Below are 15,113 nucleotides of genomic sequence, written 5' to 3'. Positions count from 1 at the left end.
CCATTGGAGTGAGGACAAAGAGACATTTTGGCCGGTCCTCACTTTCTGAGACCCCTTTAAAGGCCTGTTTGAGGCTCAATAATTGGTTTAAGTCTGTGATAAGGTTATAATTAGGTTAAGGGTAGGTTTAGGGTAAGGGTTCGGGGTTAGGCACTTAGTTGTAATGGGTAAGGTTAGGGTAAGCGGCTAGAGATTGCATTGTCAATGAATGTCCTCATAAAGATAGATGTACAAGAATGTGTGTGTGTGTGTGTGTGTGTACCAAATGTCTTTGTACTTGTGGGGACATTCTTTTGGGTCCCCATGAGGAAACCAGCTTAGAAATACTAAAGTGATGATTTTGAAAATGTAAAAACGCAAAGTATTCTGTCATGGGTAGGTTTGGTGTTTGGGGATAGAATATAAAGTTTGTACAGTATAAAAATCATTATGTCCATGGAAACTCCCCAGAAAACATGAAAACACAACATGTGTGTGTGGATTTTTTTTTTTTTTTTACTGTATCTTTATGTGTCTCATATTTTTTCAAATGTAACTGCAATGAAAGTGGATGAATGCAGTGGAAGTACAAAAAACAAAATACCATTTTATGTGTAAATCTTAAAGACTACAAAAATCATTCCTAAATCAATATTCAGTGAACAGACAGCACAGTTACTGCACAGGATGAATTACATCTTCAAATGTGGCTCAACAATAATAATATTCTCATATAGGCCACACCACATCAACACTGACGACTTCAGTCAGAAACATTCTAAGAATAATTTTATATGATGTTTACCATGTTTTCTAAGATTTTTTTCATTCCATGTACTGTGAAAATTTTATTAAAATAAGAATGTGATTAAACAACATAGATTTTTTAGTTTACAATCCATTTAATTTGGGAAATGAATCACATTTACAGTTCGACAATACACAAATGACAACATCTCTAATATTATTAATTGTAGTCTATTAAAAAAAAAATGGGAGGGGGCATTTTCTTGTGAACAGTGAATAGTTTATTTTAAAAAAAATGCAGAGATTTCATGACCATGTCAAATTAAAACATAAAAAAACAGTGTATCCTGGTTTCACTTGCAGTATCTATCAGCCTTCATCTTTGCTCTCCTAAAAAAACAAGAAAAAAAACAAACATTTGATATGATGTTAGCATATTTACAATGTTTCACTAACCATCTTCTATAATAAATCATCCAATGGGGTATATCAACATGCCAGCTTTTCTTCCGTCTAAGGATGAGCTAAATTAGCAGGCTACATTCATTTATTATTCAGTATGAGGTTTCTCCTCCAGAAGCAGTAAAGTCAGAGGTCTTACCTGTCCAGCAGTGCCTCGTGGAATTTTCCATCTGTTCTGGCTACTTTCAGAGAACCGCTGTCTTCCTCATTCACCCTCAGCTTCCGATCCTGAAAACTCTGGAACTTCTTCCTGTAGGCAAACATTCACATAAACATTTATTTTACTGAATGCTCAATAAACAGCACAGCTTCTGAATTTGACTGAACTGAAGGAAAAAAATATGCAAATCACGATCATGAACTTTGAGCTGATGTCCGATTTTCATACAAATAATTGCGATTAATGCTGTTTTATTCATGTCACTTACAGTGTAAGTTACTTTTTTTTTTCTTTTTTTACTTGGAATTGTATAAAACATGATTATAAAATGATATTAAAAAAGGCCCATGTGATTTACTTTGATGCTGTGAAAACGAAAACGTATACAATTAATATATTACAATATATTAAATGCAATGCAGTCTGATTAAACCCACAAACCTTCATTTCGCATGAAAAAAAGACTTTGACTATCTTTATGTACTTTAGTTTACAATAGTGTTCTTTTATATTCTTTGGCAAAATGTGGTTGAAATTTAAACTGCCCAATTATTACGGTTGCCTCAAATAATTGTGATTAGATGGAATAACCACGATTAGACAATCAATCAATAATCGTGAAAGGCCTAGTAATAAAAGCAAGGACTCACACGTAGTTGATCTCACAGTTCCTGACATTACCCCTGTCTTCATCAGCAATATCGTCTTTACTCTTCACCTCTCTTTCTATGGATGAACGGATCTGTGGAGGACAGATAAGCATGAAAAATAATGTTAATATTTATTCCAGGAAAAAGTCAAGTGTAATTTAAAAGCAATATTCTTGCGTTCAGATAAAACACATCGTCTGTGAATCATTCCGTCCTTCAGACAACAACAACAACAAAAAAATCCCTTAAGCAATTCATCTTGTGTTGACTGAGTTCAGGAGAGATTCACCTTGATCATCTCCTCATCTCCAGCTGTCTTGTTTTTGGCCACTATGTCTCCGTTCTCACTGTACGAGATGAAACAACTGTTTGCAGCAAGCAAGGCCATTTTACGCTGCGGAAAACAAGAAACATGAACGAAATGGTAAAAGCTGGATTCGAAATACCAACATTATTTTCATTGTGACTGGTGAATTGATTTGACTGCCGGATTCACTCACATCCTGAAACACTGGTTCCCACTGTTCTCTGGAGCCGATGGCATCTGATCGACCAATAACAACACCATCTGAGCTTATACCTAAATACTTCCCATAGCCTGACTTCAGCGCTATCCTAGAAACCAGCAAAACAGACGAGAAAAGTTAGTCACATGATCGATTCAAAAATGATCTACAGAATAATACATGGCACTTATTATTATACATTTTAAGGCGCTGTTAGTAATTGCAGACTTATGCACCCATCCCTACTCAGAACACCTAGTTATGGATATGGATATGATCTTTACCTGGAGTCTGAGAGTCTGATGGCAGTGAACTGTTCAGGAGGATCTGGACCTTCATCCTCTGTGAACATAAGACATATTTATTTGTCATTTATTTGATCAAAAACAGGAAAATTATTATTACAAATAAACTTCTATACTGGTAAGCGAAAACTAACAAAAGATATAAATAAATGCTGCTTAATATTTTTGTGGAAAATTAATTTTCTTGTCAGGATTCTTTATGAATAGAAAGTTAAAACTACAGCATTCCTTTAGTAACATTATACATGTCTTTACTGTCAATTTTGATCAATTTAAATGCATCCTTGCTGAATTAAAGTATTAATTTACTTTTTTTTATATAATTTTTTTAATCATCTTACTGTAACTCAAATGTCTAAATTATAAATTAATAATTTTTATGTCATCAGTTTTAATGGCTATTTAAAAAAACAAAACTCAAAAATATTTGCTAAAAAATATCAAATGCAGAGAGACAAAGAAAGGCCTTGTAACCATAAAGTACTTGACAATAATTTATTATACCTATTGAGTCTTGCAGAATTTTAACAGTTCTTTTTTCTTCAACCATGAATGCCTGAACAAAAGAGTAAACCTGAAAGCTGATATTATATTCCACCTGCTGTGAACTCATGAATTATCTAATATATTGAATACTGCAAGAGATATGCTCAAAAAGTTACAGGATAGTGTGTGTGTGTGTGTGTGTGTGTGTGTGTGTGTGTGTGTGTGTGTGTGTCCTGAAGGGGTGTGGTAATCATACAGATGCACTGGTCATGAAGTGGGTATCAACAACCGTTAAAGTCATTATTTTCCTAATTTCAGGTCTCAACCACTAAATTAAATAGATTTTGGGGACCATGCACAAATTCAATGGTGCTTCCAGAGTGATGTAGAGACTGATCCTTACAGCCAACGGTCAGTGAAAAGCAGAAAATGAAGCTGGAGAGAAAACAATCGTAAACAACTCCTTCTGGTGACTGAACTATGAAATTGCTCGGTGCTTTGTATGAATGGCTGCGGTAATAGCAACTGACGATCCCTAACATTATTCAGGTTTTTAAATCCCTCCATACTGAGAGCAACAGAGAAACAGCAGCACCTAGCCATCTCTACTTTTGAGACTTATTTGTTCCGCGCTATTAGAGGGACCTTTCCAATTTAAAAGGCAATATAAAAGCCACATGGCAGAAAAAAAATAGAGTGCAGTATAATTGCACAGAAAGAATTGCTTGTTGCCTGAAAGTACTGCAAATATATCTTGTAAAGTGCATTTTTAAAAACATAGACCTTAAGATTGACATATTTCAGGTTCTAGTTTATGTCAAACAACATTTTCTCCTTTCAAATCTCACCACTACATTAATGCACTTGTGCGTCATATTTGAAGGTAGGGAAGGCAGTTTGGAGAGGCTAGTAATAGCAAGCTAGCTTTAAAAGCTACCTTCAGAGCGTCTCCAAACCCACACCTCCTTCAAAACACATGAACGCACACAACCAGAGCAGAGTCTGCAAAGCGTCACGAGATGGTGTTGATTAAATTACCTCATGTCTCAAAGCACATAACATTACAATAATAATGAATGTAAACACCTTAAAGAGATCTGACTTGCGCCTCCTGACTGCTGCAGATTCATTTTGGCGTTGATTGTGTTGAGGACATGAACAGCTCCGAGTAGAACGTCACAGGTTGCCATCTCTTAATTACGGTTATTACGACAAGGCATGAACGCAGCATAAGCTTGTTGTTTTGGTTCAGGAGAAACTGTAAAAGGCTTTTTATGTTTTTTTTGCGGTGCTCTGCGTCTGTCTGTCTACAGCTCTGCATAGCCTTACAGAACGCGCTGAAGACGTGTGATGTCTGCGTGGAGGTATGGAAATACATAGGTTGACAGTCAGGTAGGACATCCTATCAATGCATTTGGACCGAATGCAATGATTGGACGAACATTTTTTTGGCCCAGAGACTTCCACAGAAGATATATGTAATTTTTTACAAATACTTAGACCACTTCTATTATTGATTGCTATTAGGATGAGGAGAGTTTCAACGCATATAACAAAAAGTGTTTATGAAAAAAACTGCCTACCCTTTCTTAAAGGGATAGTTCGGCCAAAAATGATATTTAACCCATGATTTACTCACCCTCAAGCCGTTCGAGATGTATATGTCAATCTTTTTTCAGACGAACACATTTTCAGTTATTTTAGAAAATGTCTTAGATCTTTCAGTGGTTATAATGTGAAGCTATGGGGTCCACCTCCTTCAAGTCCCAAAATGTGCATGCATCCTTCACAAAAGTAATCCATCCGGCTCCAGGGGGATAAACGAAGGCCTTCTGAGGGTAATCCGTGCGGTTTTGTCGTAAAAATATACATATTTAAAACTTTATAAACGAAAATAACTGGCTTCCGGTAGCGGTCGACGCGCGTTCACGGAGATGGATGCTGGCGTATGACGTAGGACGTGGCGTAGGAAGCGTCGTGTCACGTTCGTTCTACGTCACGACGCTTCCTACGCTACGTCCTACGCGTAGGAGAACCGCTGAAAGAGATACGTCTGAAAAAAGATTGACATATACATCTCGAACGGCTTGAGGGTGAGTAAATCATGGATTAAATATCATTTTTGGCCGAACTATCCCTTTAAGGGGTCATGATATGTTTATTTTATTTTATTATTTAAATAGGTTCCTTGAGGTTCACTTATATTAGTCAATGTTTCTTGCACAAAATAAGTCATATGTTTGCAAAAGATTATTACTATCTTCCTTAATGTTGACCCTCTGTCTGAAATGCTCCATTTCAGTGCTGCGGCTGCCGGCTACTTTAAGTCTTGCCAGTAAACAGCAATGAGTTAAAATGATATGATGGACTGTTACTTTGTAGAGGAAAGAATACAAACACACATGTAACAAAGGTGTTTCTGATGTCATTGAAGTTCTCCAGATACAGATTTTTTGACTATGGACGAAACATTCTTTGTAACCCAAACTCGCTACTAATTTGCTCAACTAGCTTATAACATTTTACAGTCATCAATTCTTGCTTTGTTTTTTTTAAATGGAATATTGTCAAACAACAGCATGAGTCCAATCAGTTCCCGATGAACAAAATCAAATCCCATCCTGCTTTTTTCTTGTTCGAGAAGCTGTTTCACTTGGATACTCATCACAATAGGGAAGAAAACACTATCATAACATAACATTTTTCATGTCGACTTCAAGAAAAAATACGTTAAAACGCTGGAGTGAAAAAATTGTCTTGAGTGAGTACTCTTAAGAGTAAGAAATATGATGTATACATGTGTACAATAATTTGTGTCCAAAAACAAAAAGGTTTTAATTATTTTGTATTCAGTGTCATTATTATTTATTTATTTTTTACACTTTGTATTTCTACCTGTGTATTTTTATTGTGTAAAACTCTTTAAGAAGCTGCTTTAAAGGCGCTAAATAAAATAAAGTGTATTATTATTAATAATAATAATAAAATAATGCACAAAGTAGGATCTGAAAGTTTTAAATAGCAAATCTGAGCTGCCTTGCAACTGCAACATTTCAGGAGTAGAATGAAGCAGACAGAATCAGCACCTTTATGTGGAGCTCCTACAGTGAAGAGTCCAGTGTCCAGTGCATGGATGTAGGAGTTGCTGTGCATCTCTATGGCCACTGAGCCCGTGATCTCACCGAAACTCTTCACTGTCCACCATCCTCCTGATCATTCAGAAACACGCATCATACAAAGATAAAGCTATGAGGCAGATCATACAGCATTTACAAAGACAGAAACTGCACTAGTCAAATTCTATCTAACGTTATCCCTCAATACACAATCATTTACAACTCAATAGGCAAAGTGACAACACATACCAACAACATCCAGCTTGTCGTCTTCATCTTCTCTTTTTCTCTTCTTGTCCTTCTTTTTCTTCTTTCTGCACAATACGGAAGTCGCAGGTCATTTACATTAGCGGGAATAATTGTGATATTTAACATAAACTCTTTTACGACAAAGCTATTTACATTAATTAGAGCAATAACTGTATATAGAATCGATACACAGAAAGAAAGCCTTACTTCTTATCGTTTAACCCTTTTAGCACCAGTTTGGTAGACTTTACGTGTGAGTACTCTGTCATGATCACACAAGATTTAGGCAGTTTCTGCGGGATATCATATGTTGTTATTCACGCAAGCAAAGAGTTTTCTAACAGATCTGCGTGTATACGGTGGCCGAGAGGACCGCACTAAAGACGCGTCTGGAGGAAAGCGCGACACCAAACGTTCGGAGAACGCACTGCATGCTGTTGCAGTGATGACGTTTTTTGTAGGTATGATATGATTTAACCTTTTTTCTTTTCTTTTCTTTTCTTTTCTTTTCTTTTCTTTTCTTTTCTTTTCTTTTCTTTTCTTTTCTTTTCTTTTCTTTTCTTTTCTTTTCTATAGAAATTCTATAGAGTAATTATATTATTTATTTATTTATTTAATGTTATTTAAATCGAGTTCTTGGAGCCAGAGGGGCGTAAGTGGCATTTTGGTCGAATATGACTTATTGATATCAAAATAAAGGTCTCGATGAGCTCTATCCAATGGTGCCAAAAATACCTATCTGAGATCAAACTGTATTGAATAAAGCAACAAAACAATAAAGACCTAACACAAAAGTGTGAGTAATGTTTGGAGCCAGAAGGGCGTAAGTCCACACTTACGCCCTTCTGGCTCTGAAAAATACATGTAGCCTAGGTGAGGGTATTCCTCACACATACGCAGAGTTCTACAATGCTCTGACAGTGGACAGTGAGTAGAACTAAAACTAGTGGACAGAAAAGCAAATAAGACGTGACATGATTCTTTGGATGTGGTCAATGAATAGACTCACAGAGTAATTGAAATGGTTGAACAAAAAAGAAAAGTGAAATGAGTAAAAAGAACACGAGAGAACTGTCAGTTGTATAGAGTATTTGAAAAAAAAAAGAATGAATGTAATAAAATAAATTGAACAACTCATGAATTGCCAATCAGAAGTGTGTTTAGCAAGTTCAGTGACTTTTATTAGTCTGTACTGTTCAGCAGATGCCCAGAATGGAAAAGTGAAATGAAAAATAAATAAATTAATTAATTAATTAATTAATGAGTGAAATGAAAATTAATTACTTGTTCAAGTGTTATTCAAGTGTTAATTATTTAATCAATTCCCCTTTTGACCAATTATTTTCTGCATTGTTCAGCAGATACGCCCAATATGACCATAGAAGACTTGGAAATGTTTGGTGCCAAAAATTCGTATCTGACGTTTTTGCCATATTTTTTTTATTTTAAAATGTTTTAGAACATGTTCATTGTGTTAATATGCCATAAGTTTATTACTTAAATACTCATTCATGTAAGTATGCCTGTGGTTACAATGTTTGTGGTTTAAGATTAATAATACAGGTGATTGAAGTGCGGTCAAAATTTTGTTTTGTCTCTCCTGTAAAGTTTGTCAAAAGCCACTTACGCCCCTCTGGCTCCAAGCCCTCGAAATATGTTATTGTTCAGTGAAAGAGATACAACACTGTGTGTGTGTGTGTGTGTGTGTGTGTGTGTGTGTGTGTGTGTGTGTGTGTGTGTGTGTGTGTGTGTGTGTGTGTGTGTGTGTGTGTTGTGTGTGTGGTTGTGTGTGTTCATGTGTGTGTTTTGTGTGTGTGTCACGCTGTTGCTCTTACCATGGTTTTAAATCACAGGGTGTGTCGGAAAGGATAGGTTATTGCCAGATTATTTATCAGACTGAAGAAAGAGAAAGAGAGGGGGGTTGGGTGGCAGTGTGTCTCCAAGCCTTTTTCTCTCCAGACACAGCGTCTACCACGAGTGAGCAACCATTTAAACCAAAATAGCTCTGAACATGGCAAAGCCCTCTTATTTAAAACCTCAGCAGACCACTGTAACAATGAAACACTGGAGTACACGCACACACACACACACACACACAATATGGCCTCGCTACTGTGTAATTCATTTCAATACATCCTTTTAAAGTTCTATTAAATCAGTCAGTTCAAATCAGTTGGAACGGTACACTGAGGATCAACCTTCTGCTAATGATGATAATCATTAAAGGCTGGCCTGTTGAGGAACTGGTCAGAGCATGCAATAAATCAGAGTGCGACACTGGCAGGAAGTACAATAAACAAGACAGCAGCATTCTGGGCAAACTTTAAATGCAAACAGGTGAATGAGCCGAACAGGGTGACTTGGAGGAACAGCAAAGAGAACTTGTTTGTGGTAGAATAGGCGTAAAACAACAAAAAACCTTGAGTGATTCCAGATATGCCATACACACACAGCACAGAGCTCCTTAAAAAGAAAGAAAAGAAAAAGACATGACCTGCTACAAAGTAAATGGACTCCAACATTGGAGGGCTGGATGGAGGCTTTCACATTAAACGCAAAATATTATGAGTTTCAGTCCATATTGGTTTATAATATTCTAAAAGACCTGCAGCAGTAGATACACTTAATCATAAGTGATAAGACGAAAGGAGCAGGACAGGCGGCTGTGGAGATGGGATTGTTTAATGAGATGTTTGTATCCGTGTTCGGTGTCTTTCTCTTGTCCTTGTTGAAAGGCTTTTTGTCTCCATGTTCGGTCTGCCCCATTACCTCCGCCTCTCAAGTGGAATAGAGAATTTATCATCCTTAGCAAGCATCAACGTGGTATAAGACACAAAGCAATTGGGGATGGTGAGAAGGAAGAGAGAGGGAAAGATGGCTTAATATATAGTTTAATGAGCTTAGTCTTTCATTTCCTCCCATGGTGCCAGTCATCAGTCAGGCGGTTGGCTATAGATAGTGATTGGTCTGACTTTCAAACTAATGTAAGCCATGATACAGTGCCGACGGCAACGGAATGGCTGACAGTTATGTATACAAGATGCTGTAAGTCAGACCTCCTCCTCATAGACCTTTTCCTTCCCTATAAAATAAAAAAAAAGTCAAATAATGAGTTTTTGATGAGTTCTGGATAGTTTTCTGACTTGTTTTGAGTTGGATAATGCAAATAGGTTAAGAGACATTATTTCAATATATATATATACACACATACTGTATTTCAATATATCAGCTCATGTGATTGGCTCAAAACTACCCGGGCTGCATAACTGAGTGCCCATGAGCAAACATGGCAGATTTCATATTGCATACTTCCGGGCATTTGGGAATGTGTGATTGATGAACTTCACGGCTGAATGAATTCAGATGAGCCAAACGCAATTAAACACACACATAAAAATGCCAATGTTAGTGGGAAAATGCATTTAATCTTTGGCATGAATGTCTGCTCTGTAGCCAGCTGTTATTTTTAGCCAGAATAATCAAAAGCACAGATGTAGTTTTGAAGCGGCTTCCAATCACAACTAAAAAACAACAATTAAGATCAAAACGTGACTTGTTTATGAGCCAGAACGTGCTGTTTCTTGCTCTATCTGGAGAAACTGAGCTAAATTTAATTTGGTGACCGCAATGAATTTAGCTGAACAATGTGATTTTCCAGAATGGAAGCAAATGAAAGAAATGTGTATTTGAAACACCCCTGCTCTCATCTTCACATGCAACTTGGTGAAATAGACATAATAAATAGCCAGTCAATTTAATTAAATGTACATTTATGTATTTGGCAGACACTTTTTTCCCAAAGCGACCAATTTTTTTTTCCTTGAACGTCTAATTATTTTCTGTTTATGGCCGTGTTACAGCAGCGTTCTGTGGTTGCTTGTACAGTTAAATTCTCTGCAGAGAATGTTGAAAAGAGAACGTCGTCACCATAAGGTGTTATAGAAAATTGCAGACAGGCTCTCTCACCGAAAACCTCCGATGGGAACAGTGCGTTCAGATATTTGACAGTGACTGACAGAGGAAATAATGGGGAGGGGGCGTGCAAACAGGACCGGAGAATTGCAGCTGCTAATGGGACCTCTGCGTCGTAGATAATAAGTGATTTTTAGGCTGGCAAGCAGGAGCTGCTCGGTAGCTCAGGGTCTTTGCGTCTCTCGGTGGGCTGCTGTGATAATGAAAAATGATTTGAGCTGAAGAAGAGTGATTGATGGTGAAGAGCAGGTGGTCTGGAGACTCTCGACACAGAGGTTTGAACTTACTATGTGAGGCCTTCCTTCCACTCTTGTCTGCTTTTCTGGATGTCATTCTCCCTCTTGTCACCTTATACACCGGCTACAATCTTTCAAAGGCCTTGCATCGATGTGTGCGTCGACTCATGAGAGCCTCAGCTCCATGTAACCGAATCTCTAGAGTGCCCTCAGGCCAAATCCAGGATATGATGTCACATTTCGCGAGGTTAACAAGTCCTCTCTCATGACACTGACCCAGTGATTGAGCCTTGAGTTGAAGCTGCCAGGAGGTGAGCTGTAGGTATCCAGGTCTTGCTGACAAGTAATATTACAAATAAGAAGTCAACTGCAGAAAAAAGCACATTTGGGGTTTTATACCAAGCAGCTCCAAAAAAGCACAATTTATAGCAGAATCGACAGTAATAAACATTCCCTGCATGATTCGAAAAGAAATACTGCATTCTGTTTACTTAGTTGGATTAAGGCCAGTTTGAGATCAGGTTGCAACAGAGCTTGAAAAATGGACTTTTTGGCCCAGGGGAAAGCCTTAGCGGTTTGGGATTTAGTAACAGAGTTGTTTGGACAATAGCTTCAGGCGCAGGAAACTGGATTGAAAAGCTCCATATCGAAGTGTGGAAGGCCTTTCAGAGACAGTGGAATTTTCTCTTCTGTCATGGGTCTCTATCAAACAGACTACAAGCTAGAGTCACTTTAGGGCTCAGCCAATTTCTCACTATGATTTGGAGGGGAAGAGATCGCAGCATGAATAACTAGCCGTGAAATTTTCCTCTCAACGCTTCGGGAGGAGGTAACAGGGCAGGTTTCTCCGGCCCCATCCTCTCAATGTTTCCTCTAACATAGAGGATTTTTTCAGAGAACATAAACTATACACCTTCTGATAAGTTCCATTTTTTGACAGGAACATACACAAAACATCTAATACAGCATTCGGTGATTGGCAAAGTCAGTACAGAAATTCTAAACATTTATTGGGTGGGGCGGCACACAAATCATGAAATCATGGTAATCAAATAATGAATTCCCATTCCAAAATGCAGGGTAGAGTTAATAAATGTTGAATTATGCACTTAGACTCTTTTTAGAGGTTAAAGTACCACAAGTCTCCTTATAATTACAAGTTATCAACAGTGGCCAACCCCATCATTTTAGAGATCCACAAAAATGCACTCGATCCAGACTGCTCTGTGTGGAACTCATTGACTGCTTCCCTCTGCCTCTCTCTCTCTCTCTCTCTCTCTCTCTCTCTCTCTCTCTCTCTCTCTCTCTCTCTCTCTCTCTCTCTCTCTCTCTCTCTCTCTCTCTCTCTCTCTCTCTCACACACACACACACACACACACACACACACACACACACACACACACACATTATTCATTAAAGCTGCAAAAAAACTGTTTTCAGCATTGATAATAATAATTAATGTTTCTTGAGCAGCAATATTAGAATGATTTCTGAAGGATCATGTGACACTGAAGAATGTAATGATGCTGAAATTCAGCTTTGCCATCACAAAAATAAAATATATTCAATTAGAAAACAGTTATTTTAAACTGTGATAATATTTCACAATATTACTGTTTTTTTATTTATTATTATTATTACTGGAAAGCTCAATATTAGGCTTTCTGCAGCCTTAGTGAGCATAAGAGACTTTTTTAAAAATCGCAACGACGTTTGAACAGCTGTGTATACAAAATCTGCCAAAGCATCTCTGTCATTAACAAAGTGACAGACTCAGTTGCTGGAGAAGTCACAAGTTTGACTGACAAATTCAACTTTTCTTGCATATAAGAGACACCCAAACGAGCACACAACATTACACCGCACATCACACACACCTAATCACATGTGTGAGGTGTTAACTTAATTTCTGTGACTCTTCAAGTGTTTGTTTTTTTACACTTTAAATACAACATTGCCAAATCATTAATATACACTAATAAAAAAATAAATAAAAAAAAATTAAAAAAAAGATAGCAGTAAAATACATAAATTACTCTTATAAAGTCTTTAAAATACATTGTAGCCCCTGGTGAAATAATAAAATAAAATAAAACTAAATAAATTAAAAGTGTTTAATGTCTTTAAAAGGGCATTCAGCAGTCATTGGATGCAGTGATCGATAACTTTGATTGGGCGAACTTGATTGCTAAAAATAGCTCAATTCTCATTGAGACATGGTCTGGGAACCACATGTTCAGTTTGTATCAAAAGCAGCAGCTGTTTACTCATTGCATGGTGAGATGATGCAGGAGGTGGCGGCAAAATGCATAGCGTTGCTCAACTCACTATTATATTTTGGTTTTTGAACCTTTGGTTTTGCTTTCAAAGCGTCAGCACATAACAGCGCTTGAGTCTATCTGCCTCAAATGTAGGTTACTGCAAATTTTCTAAAGAATGCAGTAGTCCATTTGTGCTTAAGGCGAGCAGAAATGAGATATACATTATCTCTGCTTGCATTGCGTCAGTCATGCTTGACAGGAAAGTAGTGAGAACACACATTTTTGTGGTGTTTTTTTTATTTATTTTTATTAAATATCATAAATTGAGTAAAACTGCCTTTATATCAGCAGCGAACCACCCTAGAGTTCACATGAACTATACCACAGACCAACCTTTTTATGCAAACTCTGGTACGGTTCACAGGTGCGCACACGAGTTTCGGAAATCAGCGTTCACATTAGCCTGGCTAACGTCAGACCTCTTTCTCATTGAGACGTGGTCTGGGAACCACATGTTCATTTTCTCGTATTTGAGGCGTGGTTTACGAATGCCCAGAGCCGTTTATTGGGCGCTACGAATGTCTATCAAATGCGCCTGTACGTAGCTCATAGCCAATCGTTTCAATTATACCAAATGACGTATGTAGAGCGACAGAAATTCAACGAGGAAGAAGACAAAATAAACTTGCGTTCTAAACTACTTAGAACACTATCTAAGGCTGCATCGAAAGGTAACTTCGCGTCTGATGCCATGTTGGATCCATAGATATACACAAACTGCTTCGGTGTGTCGCATAGACGTCGTCATCGTCTTGCTGCTCCCTCCCCGTTCTGTGATTGGTTCCCTTTTTGAGGGGAAAATCTGGTCCATGGTGTCCAGGCTGCCTAGCAGTGTGAATAAATTCGCGCTGCGTGCAAGGCATCATGGGGAAACCCAGGCTAAAAATCTCCACTGTGGTAAATGTGTAGTATGTGTAAATATTTGCAGTTTTCCATGGAGCTGAAATGTTACAGTTTAGGCTATTTGCAACTTTATGTGCTAAAAAAATAAAGCAGTGATTGCTTTCTGAGGTTGTGGAACTCAAATATGAGTTTTTCTGCAACCTCCCCAATTCAATCTTTTTAAACAATTCTGGAAAACAAGAAATGAGCGTTGAAAGTTTTTCAAAGCATTTCACTTTTTTCATTATGAAATTTGTGGCAGTAAAGGAGAAAGTGTGCCTCTGTCTCTTTCTACCTCCCAAGTCTCACACTGTGACTGCATCTTTGGGAAGCTAAGTTTGTGTCTCTCTGTACTCTGGTGGTGACAGAGCAAAGCACACACTCAGTCAGAACACAGATCTCATTGTGTCATTGAGCACCTGGGAATATGCATCATAACTCACATCTGTTTTTTTTTTGCCTACAGCACTCAATCTCTGTGGAGTGAATCTTAGTGAGCCTGTAGGGGGCAGTATGTACTTGCACACGACATTACCCGAGCGTGCACTTATTCGGTGATTCACTGGGATTTGCAACACTGCAATATTGAGCAATACTACATCCATTTGCCATCTTGCACATCATTAATATATGTCCCACTCTTCGATCATTCATTTTACATGATAACTACAGCAAAGCAGATATTGTTGTTATGATACTCTTGGGTAGTCACACAATAAATAAGCATTATATTCAACCTCACTTTCAGCCATTTGCCACACTTAGTCATAACAAGTCATCAGATATGAAACTGTGAAACTACCTAAACCCCATAATATATATATATATATATATATATTTTTTTTTTTCTGTTGTTGGAAGCCAATTACTTATTGTATTGTTTATCTTGAGGCAGACTATATTGGATTTCAGCGGTTAGTTGTTGGAGAGACCTGCTGGTCAAAGTGCATAATAACAAGGTGTTTCAATGTACTGCTAGCCCTATTATTGAAAACCCAGGTGATATGGAAGCAGTAATCTGCATGTGTGAAAAAATGGAGGT

General features: G+C 37.6%; 1 protein-coding gene across 1 annotated transcript; it reads right to left on the bottom strand.

Annotated features, from left to right (window-relative positions):
- Positions 1-984: 984 nt before the first annotated feature.
- frg1 (FSHD region gene 1) lies at positions 985-7,045 on the bottom strand. The gene is made up of 9 exons (XM_084401582.1): positions 6,868-7,045; positions 6,661-6,725; positions 6,382-6,504; positions 2,789-2,846; positions 2,499-2,613; positions 2,288-2,392; positions 1,999-2,090; positions 1,328-1,438; positions 985-1,116 (listed from the first exon to the last, which is right to left on the bottom strand). The coding sequence occupies exons 1-9, from the start codon at positions 6,927-6,929 to the stop codon at positions 1,080-1,082; spliced, it is 768 nt and encodes a 255-aa protein (XP_084257708.1). The 5' UTR covers positions 6,930-7,045; the 3' UTR covers positions 985-1,079.
- Positions 7,046-15,113: the final 8,068 nt, after the last annotated feature.

Source organism: Rutilus rutilus (genome assembly GCF_951802725.1).
Source record: "Rutilus rutilus genome assembly, chromosome: 2".
NCBI classification, from domain to species: domain Eukaryota; kingdom Metazoa; phylum Chordata; class Actinopteri; order Cypriniformes; family Leuciscidae; genus Rutilus; species Rutilus rutilus.
Note: the sequence above shows the minus strand (reverse complement) of the source record. Positions and strands in the feature narration are given on the sequence as shown.

What these genes read in the sequence shown, in the direction of transcription:
- frg1 (XM_084401582.1), bottom strand. Translation starts at nt 6,929, where the DNA reads ATGACAGAGTACTCACACGTAAAGTCTACCAAACTGGTGCTAAAAGGG. An exon ending in ATCAGACTCTCAGACTCCAG is followed by an intron (nt 2,614 to 2,788) that starts GTAAAGATCATA and finishes GCTGGTTTCTAG; the next exon opens with GATAGCGCTGAAGTCAGGCT. An exon ending in AACTGTGAGATCAACTACGT is followed by an intron (nt 1,439 to 1,998) that starts GTGAGTCCTTGC and finishes GTTTGCCTACAG; the next exon opens with GAAGAAGTTCCAGAGTTTTC.